Raw genomic sequence first — 22,026 nt, 5'->3', positions numbered from 1 at the left:
ACAGATTCGAAATTCAAATGTAATATTTTTTTATAATTAAGTGTAACAGTATTTATGGCCAGACTAAGTATAAAGGTGATTTTACACTTCTTTATCTGAAGTTTTTTTTATTAACAACCTATCTATAGTTCATCCTCGACGTGCGGCTGGACTACCGCATCAGCTGTCTTCTGTCCATCTTCAAGAAGGAATTTGAGCAAGCCGTTGATAAGAGCGGCGACTCCATTGGACGTGCTGACGTGGAGGCGATAGGGTTACAGGCTGAGGGCATATTTAGTTGCCGGTATGAAATTTAAATTAAAAAAATATATCTTTTTTATTTTTGGTTTACGAAAAAGATTTTTTTATGGAAATGTTAAGTAAATTAATAAATGTTATTTATAATATTATTTTTTTGTGGAACGATTATTCGAAACTAGCCTAATTTTGTCAAAATCGAAGTCATGGCTTATTTAGTTCGCTTTATCTTTATTTTGTAAAAATACTTTCCGTATACATATATTAAAATTATATTTTTAATTTTATATTTTTTTATATGAGCTTATTTTTAAAATTAAGTGACTAACGCATGACTGACATCATGGTGATGGGTAATTTTAAATTGGGATAAATAATAATAATGCATTATATTACATTATACGTTCATTTTAATATAGAGTTATAATGCATTTAACATTTATTTTATTTAAAAACACTTTTATAATTCTTTCAAATAGATTTCATTAGACGAACTTTTTATTCTTAATACTTAATACATTTAGTATATTAGATATTTTTTAATTAGATTTTTTATTATCACTCTTGAATTTCTAAGATCATATCTAGTAAATTATATCACTTTCATATTTTCTTCTGTACTTCTTAATATTTTGATACATATAAGGCTACTTTTATGAAATTAACGAATGATATTATTTCAGAGCAATACAGACTGTGCCTGACAACTGTCTTCCAAAAAATGTAGATTTGTTAGTAAGATAATATATACTGCATGCTAAGAGTAGCATGATTTAGTTTAGGTTCGATGTAAGATTATTTCAAACAGCTTTCATAAAATATACGAGTTTTTTGGATGTTTTTACATAACCTATAAAGTATTTGAATACACATATCAAGTTTTAAAAGTACATATTTATTGTTGTTTGTTTCTATCATGATAATAAAGATGTATTGTTTGAAATAATTTTATGTATGACGATTGAAATAATGTTAGGTATATCTCCATCACTAGAAAAACCGCTATCCTAATCTTGCTTTTCCAATGAATTCCTATAATACATACATATATAGATTGATAACTCAAACTTTGTACACAACTTTTAAAGACATGGTTCTTTGGTCCTGATATATAGGGTAAGTCAAAAGTTGAATTTAATTTCTAATGAATTGTGGATATTTCACTAAAATGTTAGGATTTCATTGGAGAGTAATTAGAAGTAGACCTAAAGAGCAACACGACTATATAGTACCTTACTTGAATTAATGTGAATATGTGACTATCCACAAAATTTTGCATTTAAAACCTTATTTTTATGTGGGTTATGGAGCATTAATTTAATATTGACTACTGGAAGTATATCTGAGTGTAAATAATTATTTTAATAAAAACACTTAACCGCTCTTAATTTGTTAGAACTAGATTAAATTTAAATGGATAGTAAGGCACCAGCACAATAAAAAAGTAACCATCAGGGTCGGTTCATCCAGTAGTCCTTTTTTTGAAATAGGTTGAAAACTTTAGACTTTTCATATATTAAAGTCTCTAATATTCTATACAAATATGCCATCTGTTTTCTCTTACTACATTTTCCGCTGTTGCTCGACTATAAGTATTTCAATAGAATGTGTGACTAACCAATTTGTCTGTTAGCATCCTACCGTAGCGTGTGTAAGTTTGAATTTTCTCTTCCTTAGCATGTTTTGACCTTATACACCCGAAATGATAAATTATTCTTCACAATATAGTCATCATTAAAATCTATAAAATTTTATTTGTACAATCCATCTTAACTCTGACTTGGCTCAAAAATGATTATTTTCTGAATCATGCCAACAGACTTCTTACCATTTCTAATGATTTAGACATTTCGAGGTAATTGCATGTACCTACAGTGATATTATATACATTATACAATATAACCATCATAGGCGGTTTATATCCCAGCAGTGGGAAAATATATGGACTGATGATGATAATGATGATGATGATGATGATGATGATGGTGATGATGGTGATGATGATGATACAATATAATATCATTGTACCTGTAATGTACTCCTTCATGATTTCTAAAGTGATTGGGCTTTGCATGTTTTCATAACCTACTTGTTAGTGTTTGTGCGTTATTCACGTGTATCGTAGTTTATCTGTCATCTATTAAAATAGTTTGAACGATTCACTTTCTGTGGATTTTCTTATTGTGTTATTGTTTGACCAACTCTGCCGCTCGAAATGCTTTTCAACCAGCTTAAACTTGATTAAATGGAAAACCACTATGTACCCAGCTTTTTTTTACCTTCATAATATTTTTATATTATCCCATAACAAAAATAATAAAGAACCATCCGATCCTATTTTGTTTTTCCTCTATATTAACCCTTGCCATATATTGACCACCAAAGCTACAAACATTATAGCTAGGTTCCACTCTAGGGATGGGCTAGACTTGGACGAGTGCGGTGGCCGAATGGTCCTTCGAGTACTGTTGCAACTGTGTTCGCAAGGCGCCTCCGCAGCACTGGTGTCGGGCGCACTTGCCTTGCTATTCAGGCATTTTAGCCAGAGGCAGGAAGTCCTAGCAGCGTTTAAACAGGTAATATTAAAGCGTAAATGTCCATTTTGCCCGAGAGAAGGAATTAATTTTGTTTATCTTATTATGTATCCCTTCAATTTTTTTTAAACTCGACCATTAAAGTATTACACAACAATATTAAAATATTAACTTGGTTATGTTTTATTAAATTTATCGTGTTTTAAATAATTATTTTTGGCTGAAAGTATGGAATATGCTGATTTTTAGTTTATTATGTATTGACAGGTACAACTGCTGGTATCGGACGCGGACGTGGAATCTTACAAGCAGATAAAGGCAGATTTAGATGTTTTGCGGCAAAGTGTGGAGAAATCTGAGCTCTGGGTGTTTAATAAGGGAAGAGCGGGCGCTTTGGACGATCACACTGGTAATATCATTTTGAAATTATTTGTATACTAGCTGCGCCACGCAGTTTCACCCGCGTTAAGTCCATATCCCGTAGGAATACCGGGATAAAAAGTTGCCTATATGTTTTCCAGCTGTCATTAAAATAGATTCACCCAGACGAGACTTCTGAGTAAGAAACCCAAAAAATAGTCGGATTGAGAACCTCCCCCTTTTTGGGGTTTATCAATACCAGTCAATAACACTTCCATTGATTAATCTGATGCGTAAAACAAAAACATATTTAGTGATTTTTTTTTGTATTATATGCATGTTTCATCGTATCGAATTTAATGGGTCAATTACTAAAATACAACTAACTATTCTAATAGAAATAAAAGGCACAGTGGGTCCCGGCGGCGCGGTGCTGGAGCGGAACGCGTCGCTGGACAATGTGCTCGACACTTCTAGAACGAACAAGCACGACCATATGAATGAGTATAAGAAGATCAAAGAGGTTAGTATTTTTGGAAATACTTCAAACACTTATTCTTATACATATAATTGATGATGATTGAGATATTTTAGTTAAGTCTTCTATAAATAAATAATAAATCCAATAAATTGACATATTTAAATTAATTTGTCATAATGAAGTTACCGGGAAAGGCTTGATTAAAATATGAGAAGTTAAGGAAGTATATCTATATAAAGCGAGTTTGTTTGTTTGGTCAAACGCGCTAATCTCAGGAATTGCTCTACCGATTGGAAAAATTCTTTCATTGTTAGATAGCCCATTTCTGTAGGAAGGCTTTAAGTTATATAACATCAGGTACTACGTAGATAAACCTGCGGGCCACGGCTAGTTGATTGATATATGTCGCTGTACAGATCCTAGAGCGCATGATCAAGTACTGCACCCGGGGCAACAACGGCGACGCGGGCGCCGGCCGGCCGCGCCGCCACGAGCAGCGCCTCCTGCGCAACATCGGCGTGCATCACACCGTACTCGACTTGTTACAGGTATCAGATAGATGGCTACTTTCACAACTAAACAACAAAAAAAAACAAAACAACTAAAAAAAAATTTTTTTTTTTGAAAAAAAAAAGTCTAGAGACAGGTGATGATGGAAAAAATTCATTGGCAGTTATCTATTTGATCACAAAGAAGGAAAACGAAAAAAGTGACATTAATTTGACGTGTCAGTGTGACACACAATAGAGAATGGAGGAATATTAGTATGGAGATATATAATAGTAATGGAGAGTATTAGTATTTGTATCTTACAAACAAAAAATAAAGCTATACAATCTTACACTACCGTCAGAATGATGATTAATAATAATTCTTTGTTAGCTGCGGGTGTTTATTAAAAATCGAAAGAAGCTTGAATGCCAAAAAAGCTAAAAAAACACCCACATCACAGAAATTATTAATTTTTATAAATCTATATACTAAACTCCCAATAATTCCAGGTCCCACACGACGAGAACGACACGGCGATGGACGAGCTGCTGGACCTGGCGCACGAGTTCCTGCAGCACTTCTGCCACGGCAACCAGCAGAATCAAGCCATCCTGCACAAACACCTCGACCTGTTCCTCAATCCTGGCGTATGTACTGCCGAATAGAATTTTTCACCTTCTTCAGTTTTCACTAGTAAAAAAAACTAAGTAGTACCATCAATATATATTTACTCATCCCTACAAACAAAATAAGTTGCATTTTTCACCGCTTCGAGGTACATCAAAATAAATTTATTCAATTCAACATCCTCAGTTGTCAACTTCATATAATTAGTAGAATTAGAACAGCTTGTCAATAGAGTTATACGCAGAGAAAATAACGTGGAACTTTTATGAACTAGAATTCTGATAGTTCTTGCGTCAAAATCAAATATTTATATATTCAATTAGAGTTTGTCATAATACAGTTTAATATTTACCGCCGTTTCTAAAAGCAGTTCTACAGAGAAGCGCCGGCAAGAAACCCATCGTATCCAGATAGCAGAACCTAAACTAATCTACGTAACATTGAACACCAGATCCGCGAAGCGCAAACCGTGTGCGCGATATTCGAAGAGAACGCGTCGCTGTGCGCGCACGAGAACAACGACAAAGTGGTGGCGCACTTCGTGCACTGCATCGAGAGCAGCCGCCGCCACCCCGCCTACCTGCGCTTCCTGCGCACCATCGTGCGCGCCGGCCCGCAGCACATCCGCCGCAGCCAGGACCTCGTCATGCAGGAGGTGGGTGCGGCCTGCTGCCACCACTGGCTACGTGCTATAGCCTCTGGCAACTTGGTATAGGCCACTGGCAACTTGGTATAGGCCACTGGCAACGTGCTATAGCCACTGCCAACTTGGTATAGGCACTGGCAACTTTGTTTAGACCAGTGGAAACGTGGTGTAAACCTCTGGTAACTGTGTATAAGCCACTGTCAACTTCAAATTAGCCAATGGTAATAATAGCGGTATAATCCACGCCATAGGCGACTTTGAATCTACTGTCGGAAACATATTAAAGATGTATCAACAGAAATACTAAAGACAACATGATTATTCTTTTAATTTTAAACATGCAATGTCTTGTAAATCAGAAAAGTTTTATAGTTGTGAATTCAGTAAAGATTCATTTTATTTTAATTATATGTTTCAGGCATAAAAAATTTCTTAATCCTATGTAATTATATATATTTACTTTACTAGTTGGTGAACGCTGGCGAGGACGTACTGGTGTTCTACAACGACAAGGTGATGTTCAACTTTTTCGTACAAATGATGAGGCAGTACAAACAAAATGGCGAGATGCCAGAGGCTCTAACGTAAGTTTTGAATTTAAAAAAATAGGTTTTTTTATGCCTTGCATCGACTCAGGTTCCTAAAGTTAGGTATATCTTAAGAAGAGTACGATTTTTTCTATACCTTATATCCATCAAATAACCGGTCAAAATAGAGCGCATTATAGTTGTATTATTGATACAATATTACTAGATTAGGTTCAAAGTTAACCGCTTCACCACGCTCTACCCAAGTTAACCGTGGATTTAAATATCATAATCATCAAGGGTGTAGTAACCTCCGAATGGTAAACTTTACTTCGTTTAATTAGTGTAGTAGTTGTGTATCAAAAAACATGAATAAAATCTTTCCTTAACTTTCAGATACCACATTCAGCTCGTCAAACTACTGACTTCCTGCACTTTGGGCAAGAATGTCTACACCGAGATCAAGTGTCACAGCTTGCTGCCTCTTGACGACATTGTTGCTATGATCACACACCCTGATTGTATACCAGAGGTAAGTCTAATTTTAGGAGAGTTTAATTCCAGAAAAAATCCATCAATAATAGTGTCAATATTAATTTTAAGAAGTGTTGTTATATTGTTGTATAGAACATGTAATGAAGCCAAACAAACCTTGTGAACATATTTCTTTCAGTGTCTTTAGAAGCTAATTGTTATAGTTCTACCTTACTACTTATACTAGTTAGTTACTTCTAGTAGTTGAGCTTAGTTAGATTGTATAAATGAAATCTTAGTAAATTTAGTGACGGAACGTATGTGTAATGTACAGGAAATAAAAGTAACTAATCGGGCAGAAACTTACCGGAACGAACAAAGTAATCACTAATGAAAATTTCTTACTTATCATAATATTCCCATTACAATAATATATAATTGGTTCTATCATATTCTAGGTGAAAGAAGCCTACGTAGGGTTCCTGAACCACTGCTACATAGACACCGAAGTAGAGATGAAGGAGATCTACTCCAGCAACTACATGTGGGATCTGTTCGAGCGCTCCTTTCTGCAGGACATGCACGCTATCCTACAACCTGATGCTGGTATGGAAGCACATCTGCCTTGCAGGAATTTATAAGTATACATAAAAACAAGAAATTAAAACGTATACCGCGACGTTAGTACTAAAACTAATTGGCATATTTAAATAGTGACATGTTATTCAACTTCAAAAAGGGGCAAGGTACGCAATACGACTTGGTTTATTGGGTTTTTTATATCAAAACTTTTTATTGGGTGTGGGTTCAATTATCATCAAAATCTGATAATTTTTTTATTTACTTGAAAGCTTGCTTAGCTAGCGATCTAGTGATATATCTAGCGATGCTTCCCTTGTATGATTTGATCGTGCTGTGTTAGTACTGACGATTTGTAGACCTTTCTGTTTTAGTTATAAATATTCCTGTAATTTAATGTTACGAATGTAATATAAAATGTATATTCAAGCAAGTTGAAGAGTATGTGTCTACCGTATTCGGTATCTATCGTTTTTCATTTTGTCCTTAATTTATAGCATTCATTTGTGTTGGCTATCAGTAATTTCTAGTGATACTCTCACATTTCCTGTTTCATTACATTTACTGCAATTATGACACTTCAACTACTAAACATAAAATAAATGTTGTATTCTAAATTGAATCGGAATTTGGGCGAATTCTCTTTTTACCCACAAGAAAAACCTCATCCTATTCGCCAAGCTCATTACCAATATTCAAGGCATTCATGGTATCGATGGAATTCATCACCAATTACATTATCTTATATATGAAAAACAAATTTTAGTTACAAACTCCTCCGAAACGGCTGGATCGATTCTTAGGAAATTTTGTGTGCATATTAGGTATATCTGAGAATCGACCAACATTTATTTTACATACCCCTAAATGATAAGAGTAAGGCAGAACAGCGCTTGCCGGGTCAGCTAGGTAATACTTTGTATTCTATTTCATCGCCTCAGGAACCTCATCATCAGGCGAGGTGAAGGTGTCGAGCAGCTCGCGGCAGGCGTGGGTGAACTACGTGACGGATGTCCTGATGCACACCATATGCACCTTCTTCAATTCTCCCTTCAGCGATCAGAGCACTACTGTGCAGGTGAGTGAACGACCTTTTCATGATGGGGGTTTGGTGTCGAAAATAAATGTAACTAGACATTTTACATAAAGCTAGTCTTCAGGTAAGATAACCTTGTTTCATTCTCAGTAAATCCTTGAACAAACTAAGACATATTCTCTAACAGTAATAGTTGGTCCACTGGAATTATATTCCCTTCATTATAAACAATACTCACGTTGATTTTTTCAATTATACGGCTATCTTGGAATATTTCATGTAAGTATAAAAATTTCACAAATGCTACCTTCATGTTGTATTTGTCCACCGAAAAAATATTGGTTTTTCATCATAGATTTCTGTTCTTCCTTTTTAGCTTTTACATTACTACACATACATATAGCGCGTGTTATAGTATATTGTGAGTTGTAGCATACTTATAATAGTCCTACTATCCTACTAATATTATAAATGCGAAAGTTTGTAAGGATGTGTGTGTACGCGAGTAAAACCGCGGGGCGCAGCTGGTATAATATAAATGTATAGACATTTACCCGGCCCGATACCTTTTCCACACCTTTTCCAGTCCCGTCATCAACAGTTTCTTTATCCCTTTTGTCCCACAAGGTGGCAACACACTTGTAAATAAATTTTCTCAGCAAATATTCTGAACGGTACTGGTTGCTTACCAACAGGCGACCCACCATCTCGGTTGCCCGTTATTATATAGAAAAACTATAACTCCTCCAAATAAATAATAACCATGATACTGAATAAATAAGTCATAACCATGATACTAAATGAAATAAATTATAACCATGATACTGAATACTCAAGAACATCTGTTTTCTAGACTCGGCAGTCGATCTTCGTGAAGATGCTACAGAGCACATTCCGCATCTACCAGTGTCCGTGGCTCAACCCACCTCAGAAGCTCAATGTGGAGAAATGCATTCGGACACTCAGTGAAGTTGGTGAGTTCAGGAGCCAAGTTTAAATATCATTGGATTTAATTTTTTAGCTTAACTAGCGTTTTGCTCAATAACTACACAATCAAAGGCTATAATAGTAAACAATTTAATTTTGACATTAAAATCATAAGGTTCTGGATATTATTGTGTGAATATTAAAAAAGAAACGTTCCATCCAGCTAAAAGCCGCAGCATAGCCATCCCACTGGAGCTAGAAGCTAAGATCCAAACGGTGTTCGAGAAAGCGGCTGCGCTGTCCCGGCAGACCAGCAAGTGGCTGCTCGCTTCTAAAACCTGCAAGCTGGAGAAAATGGCTTCACAGGTATGGAAGATGAATAATTAATATTACATTCATTGTTAATAAATGATGGCAACAAAATTCGATAAAAAACAATGAATCCTTTTAGAACGTGAGCATTAAGCTCGACTTTCCTTTACAGGGAAGTCACTGTAATATTTATAAATAAAATATTTTTTTGTATGTATAAACTAAACTCTGCACCAAAATTGACGTTTAATACTCGTAAACCAGGCCAGGTGCTTTGCCGGTCTTTTAGAGACACGTACGCTCTCTTCTTGAAGGCCCCAATGTCGTAATTGTTCGGAAAACCCTATCCGACACCGTAGTCTGACAAAATTATTACCTTCCAGAGCAATCTGCAGAACGACAAGTCAGTGATGGAAGGTCTGCAAGAGATAGTGTCGTTGTTGGAGGAGCAGCTGCGGCCGCTGCTGCAGGCGGAGCAGTCGCTGTTGGTGGACATCCTGTACAAGCCGCACCGCCTGTTCACCTCGCCCGGCGAGCTCACCAGCCCCGACACAAGCGGCATCTTCATATCCAGGTGGAGTATACTGGATCCCAGGAACTGCTGGAAGTCTCACGCTTACAGGAGTAATTTTCAGATTTTCGATATATTTCACGATAGAAACAGGAAACTTAAATATGTCAAGAAAAGTGCAATATTTGCAAAATTGCAAAATCTATCTTAGGTGCTTTTGATATGATACCAGAAAGATTGGACTTGTAAATGTAAAGGAAATGCACACAGAGCAAAAGTTAGCACTTTATAAAAATATATCTATATTACAGGTTAATCCGTCACACGGAGAAACTTCTAGAAGAGAAAGAAGAGAAGTTATGCGTCAAAGTACTCCGCACGTTGCGCGAGATGATGGCTGTTGACCCAGAATATGGAGAAAAAGTAAGTTGGACCTATGACTTTAAACCCTATTTAGTAGAGAATAGAAAACACTTGCATGAAAAGTTGGCTGTAAAATAATTAATAAAAACGGACGGTCCTTTTTCAGATTTCAAAACTATCACTGTACTAAAATTCCAGTGCTTTAGGGGTGAAGTAGTCATAGACTGTTACGCATTTATCATATAAGTAAGAATGCACTTAGCAACGCTTATAAAAGAGTTCAAGTTTTAATCGTTTAGTAATTTACAATTCTGATGTTAAACAAAATTGCAATATTTACGTCCAAATATTGTTGTTTTTCATTCCACAATAGGTTTATTCCTTTATACAAAACTCTGCAACACAAATCAATTTCTAGGGCAACCAGTTGCGCAACAAGTTGCTATCGCAATACTTCGTGAACCGCAAGTCGGAGCCCAAGATACAGACCGCACCCCCCCTCGTCGCTGTCACGCATGGCCCTGGGGGTAAGTACCGTTTACAAGCATTTAAACATACAGATTTTTAAAGAAAACATAATCTAATAGTCTGTCCAATACATTGCTATTTCTTATGCGACATTAGAACTCTAAGAAATGTATCACTCATGATCTGTGAAGTGCCATAGTGTTCATACATGCATTCATTTTACAAAGTAGAAATGTGTTTATAGTTACACTGTGTAAAACTCGTTTGTACAGTTTCACAGTACACTAGAAGATACTTCATAGAGTATGAAGTAAATAAATCTTTTCTGCAAAATAGGTCATCGTCTCTGGGGGGAGGTTGCACTGCAAAAAAATGAGACCAAATTACGTCAATTTCCTATCTGACACAAAAGAGTCTCGCATGAAAACCCGCGGAATTATTCAGTAATAAAGTAAAAAAAAAATGCATTGAGAACCTCCTTCATTTTTGGGACGTCGGTTAAAAATAATCAATAATAAGTAAAATAATATACATACCGTATAATATTGTATTTACACAAATCAATCGTAGAAAACACTAGCAAGTTCAATATAGATTTAGAAATTAGAAACGTCATGTGTTTAGCAAATTCTAGTGCAGTAGTATATAATTTTTGTTTCGCAACGCATGCGCAGCTGAAGCACTACCACAAGTGAAAACAGGTTAGTCCATTATACCACAAATTATCCTTAGCATTATTTTTCTGTTTTTATGTTCATTAAAATTCACTAGCTATAAAACACTTGCTAAAAATAGATAGTTAAAATTGATCTTGAGATCTCACACTTTCATATTGAATCAAACGAGCAAATGGAGTTACTTAGTTAGGTAAGTATTGTATCACGTCGTTTGAAATATATTTAAAATCGTATAAAATTATTATTTAATACGAGTGAGGAAAATTCAGGAAGCCAGTAAACAAATAAAAAACCATCTAATAAGTGATGGTACTTGGAAATAAGCATATTGTCTCCAGAATAAGTACCAACTCCATAAAATCTATAACTCAATGTAATTGAATCATTTTCATCCAGCAAAAGTGCTCATGCGCACGGGACAGACGCTGGCACAAGTGCAGGCGCACCTTGACAGAGAAGGTGCATCGGACCTGGTGGTGGAACTGGTAATCAAAAGCACCAACAGACCAGCTATATTCCTAGAGGCTATACAGCTTGGTAAGGAACAATTCATTTTCTTGTAATTAAGTGGCATTGTCATTGTATTTAAATTTTTTACTAGTTTATGTTAATTAAACATAATTTGAGCCAAAATAATTTGTCTCTTAGGTTCATATGTTCGTGCCATTGTATTATTTTTACCATGGTAATTTTCTTCCTTAGGAATTGCTCTTCTGGAAGGTGGCAATCCTATCATTCAAAATAGTATATTTACGAAGCTTCAGAATGGTGACATATCACAGGCGTTTTTGAAGGTGATCGTCTGTATATACATTTTATATTTATAATATTAATCATTGCTTGTATTAATAAATAAGTAACAAAAAGATTCTATTTCATGAACTCATGTAATAATCTTTCACACAATAGTGTAAAACTTTCATAAAATGTGACTAAAGAACACTTCAGCCATACTTCTTTGAGGTGTGAACACTCTATTTATAATTCTATTATATTGTAAGCTAAATTGTAAAATCATAGCTTTAGATTTTATTTGATCTCATAGAATGTAAAAGTATACAATGCCCGATAGATCAAATAATTGATTAATGATTAGTGTACTTCTAAATGCTTGTGTGTGTAACACGTAAACAGGAGGGGGGGCTTAACATATTACTCGTATTTAATAATGATATATGTACATATACCCAACCCAAAATAGGTATTCTACGATAAGATGCGCGAGGCTCAGCAGGAGATCCGCTCGCTGGCCGTCAGCAGCACCAGCGGAGCCCCCACCGACAAGCGCACCAGCCCCACTGACAGACAGAAGCACTCCACCCCTGAGGGTGAGTGCTTAAGAAAATTACGCAATACGTTTTATACAATCGGGTTTTACTCGATTGTAACCAAGTCGACAAAGTCTGTTAAATATTTACTTGGAACAAAAACAAAAATTATACATTACGATTGGCAAACTAGGTTGAAAATAATTACAAAAAAATAAGATAAATACATATATACTCAAAAGATCTAGTTGCAGACCTTTACACTTCGGATTCCTGCAAGAATAGTACCCGAACCTTATCATGTACCAGAGTACCAGATCTTTATCTTAATAAATATTATAATAAAATTCATAATAAATAGACCGCGTCACTAAAATTTAATTTGAAATATCTATGTACCTCCTAACCCTAATTAAACCCTTCATTAACTGTTTTACAAGACAAATTGTTTTCATAAAAATGCGTACGATTTCACCAGTTTTTATGTCTTAAAGTCATGTATATAAATTATATATAATATCACTGTACTCAATAATCAAAATTCTTTTTTAAATAAACAGGTAAACCAGTAACGGGTCCATTAGTGGTGGGTGAGGATATGGACGAGGAAGTGAACAACGCGTGCGGCTCCGCGGTACACGCCTACTCAGATATACACACCATGTCCCATGGTAAGAACATTTTCATCATAATCGTCATCATCAGCCTATATATTTTCCCACTGCTGGGATATAGGCCTTCTATGAGGGAAGAACATTTTAACCCTTTAGAAACCCTCCAAAACCTTACTTGGATATGGAATTGCCATCGTCACTATTAGAAAACTTGTTTATAAAACTATTTTTTGTGTGTGGACTCTAAGCTTCCAATTTTAAAAGTATTATACTGAATACTTTGATATCCCTCCTAAAACACGTGCTAAATTAATTTATTTCATAACATACCTGTATTTGTTACTGGAAACATTATTATTGTTTGTTTTCCAGCTTTTACCCCTTTTCAACCAATATCTATCTCACAATCTCGTCATAAATCTAAAGGTAATTTACAATATCTTTATCAATTGAATGAAACGTTTCATACATTGACCAGAAAATGAAACTACCTGACTTTACATTTGTCATATGCCAGGAACAACAGTGTTAGAGGAAATAATGGCCGAAAAGAAGCGTTCCAGTGGCAATGGGGATGTTCTGCCAGCCAAGGTGGCCGTCATGAAGCCCATCTTGCGGTTCCTGCAACTTCTCTGCGAAAACCACAACCCGGATCTTCAGGTAAGAATTTTCTTGAATCTTTTAACCACAGATGAACCCACTATAATATTTTTTATTCATCCAGGGAAACATAAGTAAGATATAATTAAAATCAGGAAATTCATCCCAACCGTACATATATAACAATGCTTTTAAAACTCTAGAATAACATAGCCTGTCCCAGCAAATAGAACCCCGCTTTTACAGATGTCAATTACACATTATTTAAAAAAAAACAGGTATCCCATGAATAATCTAGATCCAAAAGCGTCCTATTAGTGCTTATAGAATATATAGATCTTTTAATTTCCTAACCCATCCATTTCCAGAACCTTCTCCGCAACCAGAACAACAAGTCGAACTACAACCTAGTGTCGGAGACGCTCATGTTCCTGGACTGCATCTGCGGCTCGACCACGGGCGGACTCGGGCTCTTGGGCTTGTATATTAACGAGGGGAACGTAGCACTTATCAATCAAACTCTGGAGACGCTCACTGAATATTGTCAAGGTAATTTTTAATGTATAATGATTAAAATAGTAATAATCGTATTTTCTTAATTCTGTTAGAGACACAAACTGTTTCATTTTTCCAGGATTATACATAGTTCGTAATAGTGGTAGATACTTCATATTTTGGATATCTTAATCCGAGTTCAAATACTATTTTAATTATTCACAAGATGACGTTTAGCCGTAAATTTTTGTTTTTCCAAAAAATGTATGAAATATAATATAATCAACTCTTTTGTAATAATTATTATAGTGTTGAAGGACCATTCGCTATACGAATTGTATTAGATTTTCTTCACTATAAACGATACAAAAATGATCACTAGGTCCCTGCCACGAAAACCAGAACTGCATAGCGACACACGAGAGCAACGGGCTGGACATCATAACGGCACTGATCCTGAACGACATCAACCCCCTGGGCAAGACGCGCATGGACCTGGTGCTCGAGCTGAAGAACAACGCCTCCAAGCTGCTGCTGGCCATCATGGAGTCGAGGAATGATTCCGAGAACAATGCTGAGAGGATCCTGTATAATATGAACCCTAAGCAATTGGTGGGTTAGGTTAATCTTTAGTTCTTTGTAGTCAAACGGTTTTCTATTTAAATAGTCTCTATTATCCTTTGGCTTCCCTTTATAATCTACGTTGTAAATAGAATCCCTGTTTATTTGACGTTTTGTAATGTATTTAAAATAACATTTTTAGGTGGACGTGGCATGCAGTGCCTTCCACCAGGAGCACGCGGACGCCGACTCGGATAGCGAAGATGACGCGCCCTGTGCAGGGGTTTCTCCCAAGGAGGTAAGATACATATATGTTTTAATTTGTTACTAGCTATTATGTGTGAATTCGTTTACGTGCTGAGTTATAAAACGCTTTTAATCTGTAATACTAGCTGACAAGAGAAATTGTGGTTTTTTATTTATATTTTGTGTGTATATAGAAAATTTTATACAAACAAATCATATGCAATAATGCAAACAATTCAATATAAACTTGAACATAAACTGACTGAGGCGAGTGCACTTAGCGTATTTTAAGAGCGTAGATTTTGAAGAGCTGTTTTAATGATTTGATTTCCGACACCCGTCGTGTGTTCCTTGACGTGTTCCGTGTTTGCAGGTCGGGCACAACATCTACATCCTGTGCCACCAGCTGGCGGCGCACAACAAGGAGCTGGCGGCGCTGGTGCGCGCCACGCCCAGCGGGCCCGCCGCGCCCGCGCTGCAGTACTACCGCTCGCACACCGCGCAGATTGAGGTGCTGTGGCCTCTTGTGTACTCTTCTGTGCTCTTCTGTGCTCTTCTGTGTCGGGGACTTGGGGGTGCTTAGATCTAGTAAAATGGGGGGGGTGAAAATAAATTGGTTAGAACAAAAATAGATGGTACCATCTAAATGTACCGTAACGTACGTTAGAAATTTCTAATTTTTAAATTAAAATAAGTAATGTAAACCTGCACCTCTTGAAGTGAATGTGTAGAGATATACTGTGACTAACAATTCGAACAATCGATAAATATAATTCACTCTCAACCCACACCCAACAGATAGTGCGCACGGACCGCAGCATGGAGCAGATAGTGTTTCCGATCCCAGAGATATGCGAGTACCTTCCTGATGAAAGTAAACACCGCGTACTGCAGAGCGCTGAGCGAGACGACCAGGGTAGCAAGGTGGCTGACTTCTTTTCGCGGCTGGATAATCTGTTCCATGAGATGAAGTGGCAGAAGAAACTGCGAGGTTTGTGTGATTGTGTGTGCTTCTAAATCAGGATATTAGTGGATTTTGTTCTGGGATTTAAAAATAATATATTTAACTAGACTTCCTCCCGAACGACTTTTAAATCATCAAAAGATACATTTTAATATTTACCATTTGCATTGTTCTGTAAAACAGAAAAGATTACGGCAGCAAGCGTTAAAACTTACTTTAAGCCTTTTTAAATGTATCAAATTTTAATATTTTTTCAAATACCTACGTGATCTCATTGCTTCTGCGTATATTTAAAATTCAAATTAATGCTATTAAAATGTAATAATTGAAGAAATCATCATTTTCCAGGCCAACCGTTTCTGTTCTGGGTGTCGTCGTACATGTCATATTGGAGCAACATTCTGTTCAATTTCGCTGTTCTAATAAACGTCATCGTTGCATTTTTCTACCCATTTCAAGAAGAAAATCCAGGTAAATGGTCACAAAGCTTGAAATAATCTCACGAAGAATGAATTTACTCTACTTGTCTCTTTCGTTAGCCATTTTTAAATCAATTTATGAATATATTTTTTACTTTTTATCAACCATTGATTTTTGGGGCGCTGTATAATCTTTAAATATGGATGGACTCCCACGATCAACCGATCTTAATCATCATAATTTGAACACTGTGAACTTTGATTCAACTTAAAAGATAGGATAGTTTTAATAACGATAAATAGCTTCAGTTGGAGCCGGGGCGTGCGGCTAGCATGATAATAAATAAAATAAAATCCATGATATATTTGTACAGAATTGGACGAGCATCTATCGATGGTGGTGTGGATAGCGCTGTGCCTGGCGGCCGCGCTGGTGATGTGGGCCCCGAGCTGGGCCTCGCTGCGGGCGCTCGCCGCCTGCGTCATCGTGCTGCTCATCTACCTGCTGGGCCCCGAGCCCATGCTGTGGCTCCTCGGCATGCTCACCGTAAGTGCCCACAGATGATAACATCATGTCATGACATTCGTCTAGCAAACTTACGGTAGGCATACGGCTCCAGCCTGGTGGTATACGTTATGTTGTGTGACCTCGCAAAATGTATCATTGAAATGACTATAGTCGATGTTGTTACCACCAGCGTTATAATTAGCGTGAATAATTTTATTATCATCAGTGCCATCAGCATCATCATCATCATCATCATCATGCATCTTCAAGTTAGCATGAGAAATGCTATCAACATTACCAACATCATAAGAATCATGAATTTTATCTCTGCGAATAGCATAATTCATTTATTACCATCACTATTGTCTTTAGTTGTTCATCTTTATCTTTAACAGATGGTATCTTTGTAAACTCATCTCATTTCATCTCTTATCATCTTTTGCTCTTAGTCTCTTAAAACGTATTATAAAAGTATAAACTAGATATTATGATATAGAATAATATGATATAGAATAATATTGCTATTTAAAAGGAAACCTAAATAACTCTAAACTCGTTGTATTTTGTAACTTTTTACTTTTTGGAACGAAATTTTTAGAAGATTTTTCTATTAATCGCATACAAAAATCTTTTGATATTTCAGATAGTAGTAAAAGGCATCCACTTAGTGAGCATAATGGGGAACCAGGGTACACTGTCTAAGTCCCTGAGAGACGTGATCACGGATCCCGAGCTGCTGTACCACGGAGTCTACCTCATCTTCTGCTTCCTGGCCATCTGCTGTCATCCGTTCTTCTTCTCTGTCCTGGTGAATAATCAAACTATATTTTCTTTAAAATTTTAATGTATTGTAAAAATATTTCAAAATAAGTTTCCAATTTTTAGCTTTCCTTTCCGTTTAACTAATTTTTTTATGAAATTTAAAAGCAAATCCTTGTTACTTTTGAGAAATAAATAAGCAGCATGTATATTTATTATACTTGTACTTATTACTTAGCTTACTTAAGAGTATATAGCTGAAGAATTTGTTTGCGTTAATATCAGGGAAGCCTAAATTATTTGTCCATATAGTATTTCATCTATCCAAACACAACATTAGATTAACTAGAATTATATTATATTATGTTTAACCCCGAATGCCAGCTGCTAGACATAGTGTACCGCGAGGAAACCCTCCTGAACGTGATGCGCTCCGTGACACGCAACGGGCGCTCCATCCTGCTCACCGCCGTGCTGGCGCTGGTGCTGGTCTACATGTTCTCCATCGTTGGCTACATGTTCTTCCGGGACGACTTCCTGGTCAACGTGGACCGGCTCGATGGTGACTGATTTCATTCGCGAACTCATTTTTTTCTTCAATCAGACTCTCCTCGGTTAAGTCTAGTAGAGAAAGAAAGAATCATTACAGGATATTATCCCAATTCAACAGAGGTCTTTTATAAAAAGGAAAACAAAACTATAAACTATTTAATACAAAAGATACAAAACTTGGCTTAACATAATAATAATAATAACAATTAATATATAATGATACATTTGAAATCTCACTCAAAGCACAAGAATACACTATTTTATAATTCGTTAATGGTACGGATCGCACATATCAAAGGGTTTTGGCTTAATACACCCACTAAGTATTCCACCAACTTAAAATCGCGCCTTACTTTTAATTTATTGTACCCCACTATACCCAGTACAAACAACGTAGGTTACATATAGGGGATATACTCAATTTAATTTTTAAGGCACAAAAATAATTTTAATTTTGGTCTTTGGGAACTTTAATCTTTATTGTAAAATTTCCCTGTTTTTTGTGTTCCATTTCCATTTCCGCTTGCCACGTGTGGCTACGCTCCCTATTTGTATATACGCGTGCGTCCACAGACGACGACGACCCCCGCTTCGAAGTGGGGCCGGGCGAGGCGGGCGAGGCGGGCGGGGCGGGCGGGGAGGGGGGCGGCGAGCGGCGCGCGCGGCTCGTGGCGGTGGGCGGCGAGCTGCGCGAGCGCAGCTGCGACTCGCTCGTCATGTGCATCGTCACCACGCTCAACCAGGGCCTGCGCAACGGCGGCGGCATCGGCGACATCCTGCGCGCGCCCGCCAGCTTCGTCAGTACACGCCACCTAGTCATCCTGCATCCGTCATCTGTGCTTCACTTTACCTCTGCACTTGTATTATGAAGAGGAAAAGATTCAGTTTTTGCATACGTATACGTTTGTAACGTATATGTTCACTAGGAGTGGTGGCTTCTCACTAGGAGGCAGAGTCGCGCAGCGGAAACAAATATGGACTAATTATGATGATGATGATGATGAATATTTTACACAAAAGCTACTCGAACAATTTCAAAAATTCTTTCACGATTAAATATCTGCCTTTCACTAAGTGACATAAACTTTATAGTACCACCACAAAGGATGCTGAGACGGACAACTTGTATTAAATAAAATAACTAGATAAAAATGTTTTGTCACACATTTGTGCCCTCACAGCCTTATCAATTCTTTATCTCATTTTCCTTTTAAAAAGTTAACATCGAGTAACTCACGCTAAATTATGATCTAATGATTAATCATCTAACTACTTGTTTTAACACTTGCAGCTAGGTGATTAATTTCCTATTTTGAAATACATTGATGATGTTTACAATGAAACTTCTGCATATCCAGGAACCGTTGTTCGTGGCGCGTGTGGTATACGACCTTCTATTCTTCTTCGTGGTGATCATTATAGTTCTAAATCTCATCTTTGGTGTCATCATCGACACCTTCGCCGACCTGCGTAGCGAGAAACAGCAGAAGGAGCTGATATTGAAGAATACCTGTTTCATTTGTGGTCAGTGAATATTCTATTGCGTAACTTTGTTTGTCTGCAGGAATATAATCCCTAAAAACCTATCCTCTGTAGGTTTGCTCCTTTGTTTGTTTTGGAAATTTGAAAAAAATCTTATGTTTTGCTTCAACAGGATATAATTTTTCTATCTTGTATCTATATATATAAAATTCTCGCGTCACAAAGTTAGTTACCATACTCCTCCGAAACGGCTGGAACAGTTCTCATGAAATTTTGTATGCATATCGGGTAGGTCTGAGAATCAGCCAACATCTATTTTTCATACCCCTAAAAGATAAAGAGTATGGCAACAGTTTGCCGGGTCAGCTAGTTTATTTATATTTTTAGAAATTAAAAACTTTTCAACGGATTTTAAACGCGATTTATTCATTATATTATTAACCCGACGTTTCGAACACTTTGCAGCGAGCGTGGTCACGGGGAGACTGGATACTATAATGAATAAACGGAATGACTGGATAATATAATGAATAAATCGCGTTTAAAATCCGTTGAAAAGTTTTTAATTTCTAAATGTATAATACTCGCGTGAAACCAAACACAAGAAAATATTATTTATATTTTTTAAAGCTCATGTCATTTTTATAATCACAACGAATTGTAATAATTTGTTTTAACATATTTTTTATACATTATATTTTATCTGTACTTCACAGCTAATATAAGCATTATAACAGGTTTGAATAGATCCGCCTTCGACAACAAGACGGTATCATTCGAAGAGCACATAAAGAGTGAGCACAACATGTGGCACTACCTGCATTTCATGGTGCTGGTGAGGGTCAAGGACCCCACTGAGTTCACCGGCCCCGAGAGTTATGTGCACTCTATGATCAAGGTAATCATCTTCTATGCTTTTTGTAATTCATAAAACAGTCAAAATAATAGAACTTTTGTTTGGGGCTTATAAAGCTTATCTACTCTTTACAATTATATTTGTGCGATTTCCAATCTACCTGCATATTTTTGTAAAAGCTTTAGTTACTGGGATATATGTGCTGTCTTGTACTTGCATCAGTGCTTGATAATTTTTTTTTATATCTGAGTAACTGAGTTCATGCAGATCGTGTTTACAATCTTGTTCATTTGGCTCTGTTTGTGGATAATCCATTGGAATCTCTTACTTCATTCAAAAACATACTTGGACTGCTTTATGTTTTCATTAACAGAGACCTAGTTTGATAATTAAAATCTGTATAGAATCTTTTAACTATGGACAAAGAAAATAAGTCCATTTTCAAATCTCCAATATGTGTTAACTAATCTACGCTGCTAATTTGTGTGATCCTTTCGAGAAAGATCAAAAAATAGTACAATAAATGGATTTAAGAAGGACATTAGATAAGGTGGATGACTTGTAATTACTCAAAAATTTGTCAGGGGTTAGTAGATTTATGATGTAGGGTTTGCAATTTAGATTGGTTACAAATCGCATTCCTTATTTACTTTACTTAAGGGGTTCTGCAAGGGCCACACCTAGGGCCTTTTTTGTTTTTGATTTCTATTGATGACTTGGTATGACATCTGATTCGTTATTCAAAATAGTAATGCAGGTGATCTTCCAAAAATATAAATATACATTATATGTATAGCCATAATCCAACTCTAATGAATATCAATCAATTTATTGAAAAGCGTCTACATATCTTTATTACCATATTTTTTGCAAATAAATCGTTTAAGACATCATAATGATAGTATAGTGGTAACGAAATTTCTGAAGTTTGTTGGGTCTACATGGAGAAATCACGATAGGTTTAATACTGTTTGAATATGTTGAGCCCATAATTATTGTATTCTGTATACTACTAAAATCTATTGTTGATTATTGCTATTAATATTCGATAAGTATCTGGTAGAGTTTGCCCTCACAATAACGATGGCTGTTATGTTACTGTAATTTTAATTACTGCACCATCAGTACTTACTTGCAAGAGCGCGAAAATAAAGAGACACAAGAGACATTTGACATATAAATTTATATGTGCCATTATCGAATACATGAAATAGATGTGGACCTTGTACAAATCTTGCGGTACCCCCATGTTTTTTTATGAAAACAGCACTCACTACCTATATTGAAATTATACGTACTTATTTTTATTTACAATTAGCACACCAATGTGTTTTCTGTGCATTTGTTATTGTTATTTACATTATCAACTAAATGTGCTTTATGGAAAATGTTATCAAATACTTATAGAGAGTCTGAAATGCTTTCAGTCGAACAACCTAGACTGGTTCCCG

The 22,026-nt window shown here is 36.2% G+C and overlaps 1 protein-coding gene across 1 annotated transcript in view; it reads left to right on the top strand.

Moving 5' to 3' along the window:
• Positions 1-22,026, top strand: part of LOC119837686 (inositol 1,4,5-trisphosphate receptor) — a gene marked incomplete at its 3' end in the record, with an annotated part of 57,081 nt that extends 35,055 nt beyond the window's left edge. The window contains exons 26-62 of the mRNA XM_038363417.1: positions 129-283; positions 921-968; positions 2,654-2,813; positions 3,039-3,180; positions 3,530-3,654; positions 4,029-4,160; positions 4,614-4,751; positions 5,183-5,386; positions 5,846-5,961; positions 6,301-6,436; positions 6,837-6,984; positions 7,899-8,035; positions 8,847-8,967; positions 9,144-9,286; positions 9,616-9,806; positions 10,055-10,166; positions 10,525-10,633; positions 11,249-11,275; positions 11,648-11,788; positions 11,954-12,045; positions 12,453-12,579; positions 13,080-13,190; positions 13,506-13,559; positions 13,651-13,793; positions 14,102-14,282; positions 14,611-14,840; positions 14,992-15,087; positions 15,409-15,546; positions 15,834-16,026; positions 16,348-16,470; positions 16,793-16,965; positions 17,570-17,734; positions 18,070-18,247; positions 18,811-19,034; positions 19,596-19,761; positions 20,457-20,617; positions 22,003-22,026. Of these exons, the coding sequence (XP_038219345.1) occupies positions 129-283; positions 921-968; positions 2,654-2,813; positions 3,039-3,180; positions 3,530-3,654; positions 4,029-4,160; positions 4,614-4,751; positions 5,183-5,386; positions 5,846-5,961; positions 6,301-6,436; positions 6,837-6,984; positions 7,899-8,035; positions 8,847-8,967; positions 9,144-9,286; positions 9,616-9,806; positions 10,055-10,166; positions 10,525-10,633; positions 11,249-11,275; positions 11,648-11,788; positions 11,954-12,045; positions 12,453-12,579; positions 13,080-13,190; positions 13,506-13,559; positions 13,651-13,793; positions 14,102-14,282; positions 14,611-14,840; positions 14,992-15,087; positions 15,409-15,546; positions 15,834-16,026; positions 16,348-16,470; positions 16,793-16,965; positions 17,570-17,734; positions 18,070-18,247; positions 18,811-19,034; positions 19,596-19,761; positions 20,457-20,617; positions 22,003-22,026 (5,064 nt within the window). The remainder of the gene's footprint in view (positions 1-128; positions 284-920; positions 969-2,653; positions 2,814-3,038; positions 3,181-3,529; positions 3,655-4,028; positions 4,161-4,613; positions 4,752-5,182; positions 5,387-5,845; positions 5,962-6,300; positions 6,437-6,836; positions 6,985-7,898; positions 8,036-8,846; positions 8,968-9,143; positions 9,287-9,615; positions 9,807-10,054; positions 10,167-10,524; positions 10,634-11,248; positions 11,276-11,647; positions 11,789-11,953; positions 12,046-12,452; positions 12,580-13,079; positions 13,191-13,505; positions 13,560-13,650; positions 13,794-14,101; positions 14,283-14,610; positions 14,841-14,991; positions 15,088-15,408; positions 15,547-15,833; positions 16,027-16,347; positions 16,471-16,792; positions 16,966-17,569; positions 17,735-18,069; positions 18,248-18,810; positions 19,035-19,595; positions 19,762-20,456; positions 20,618-22,002) is intronic.

The sequence above is a fragment of the Zerene cesonia genome, chromosome 28 (assembly GCF_012273895.1).
Source record: "Zerene cesonia ecotype Mississippi chromosome 28, Zerene_cesonia_1.1, whole genome shotgun sequence".
Lineage (NCBI taxonomy): Eukaryota > Metazoa > Arthropoda > Insecta > Lepidoptera > Pieridae > Zerene > Zerene cesonia.
This window is presented reverse-complemented; position numbering and strand designations above follow the sequence as displayed.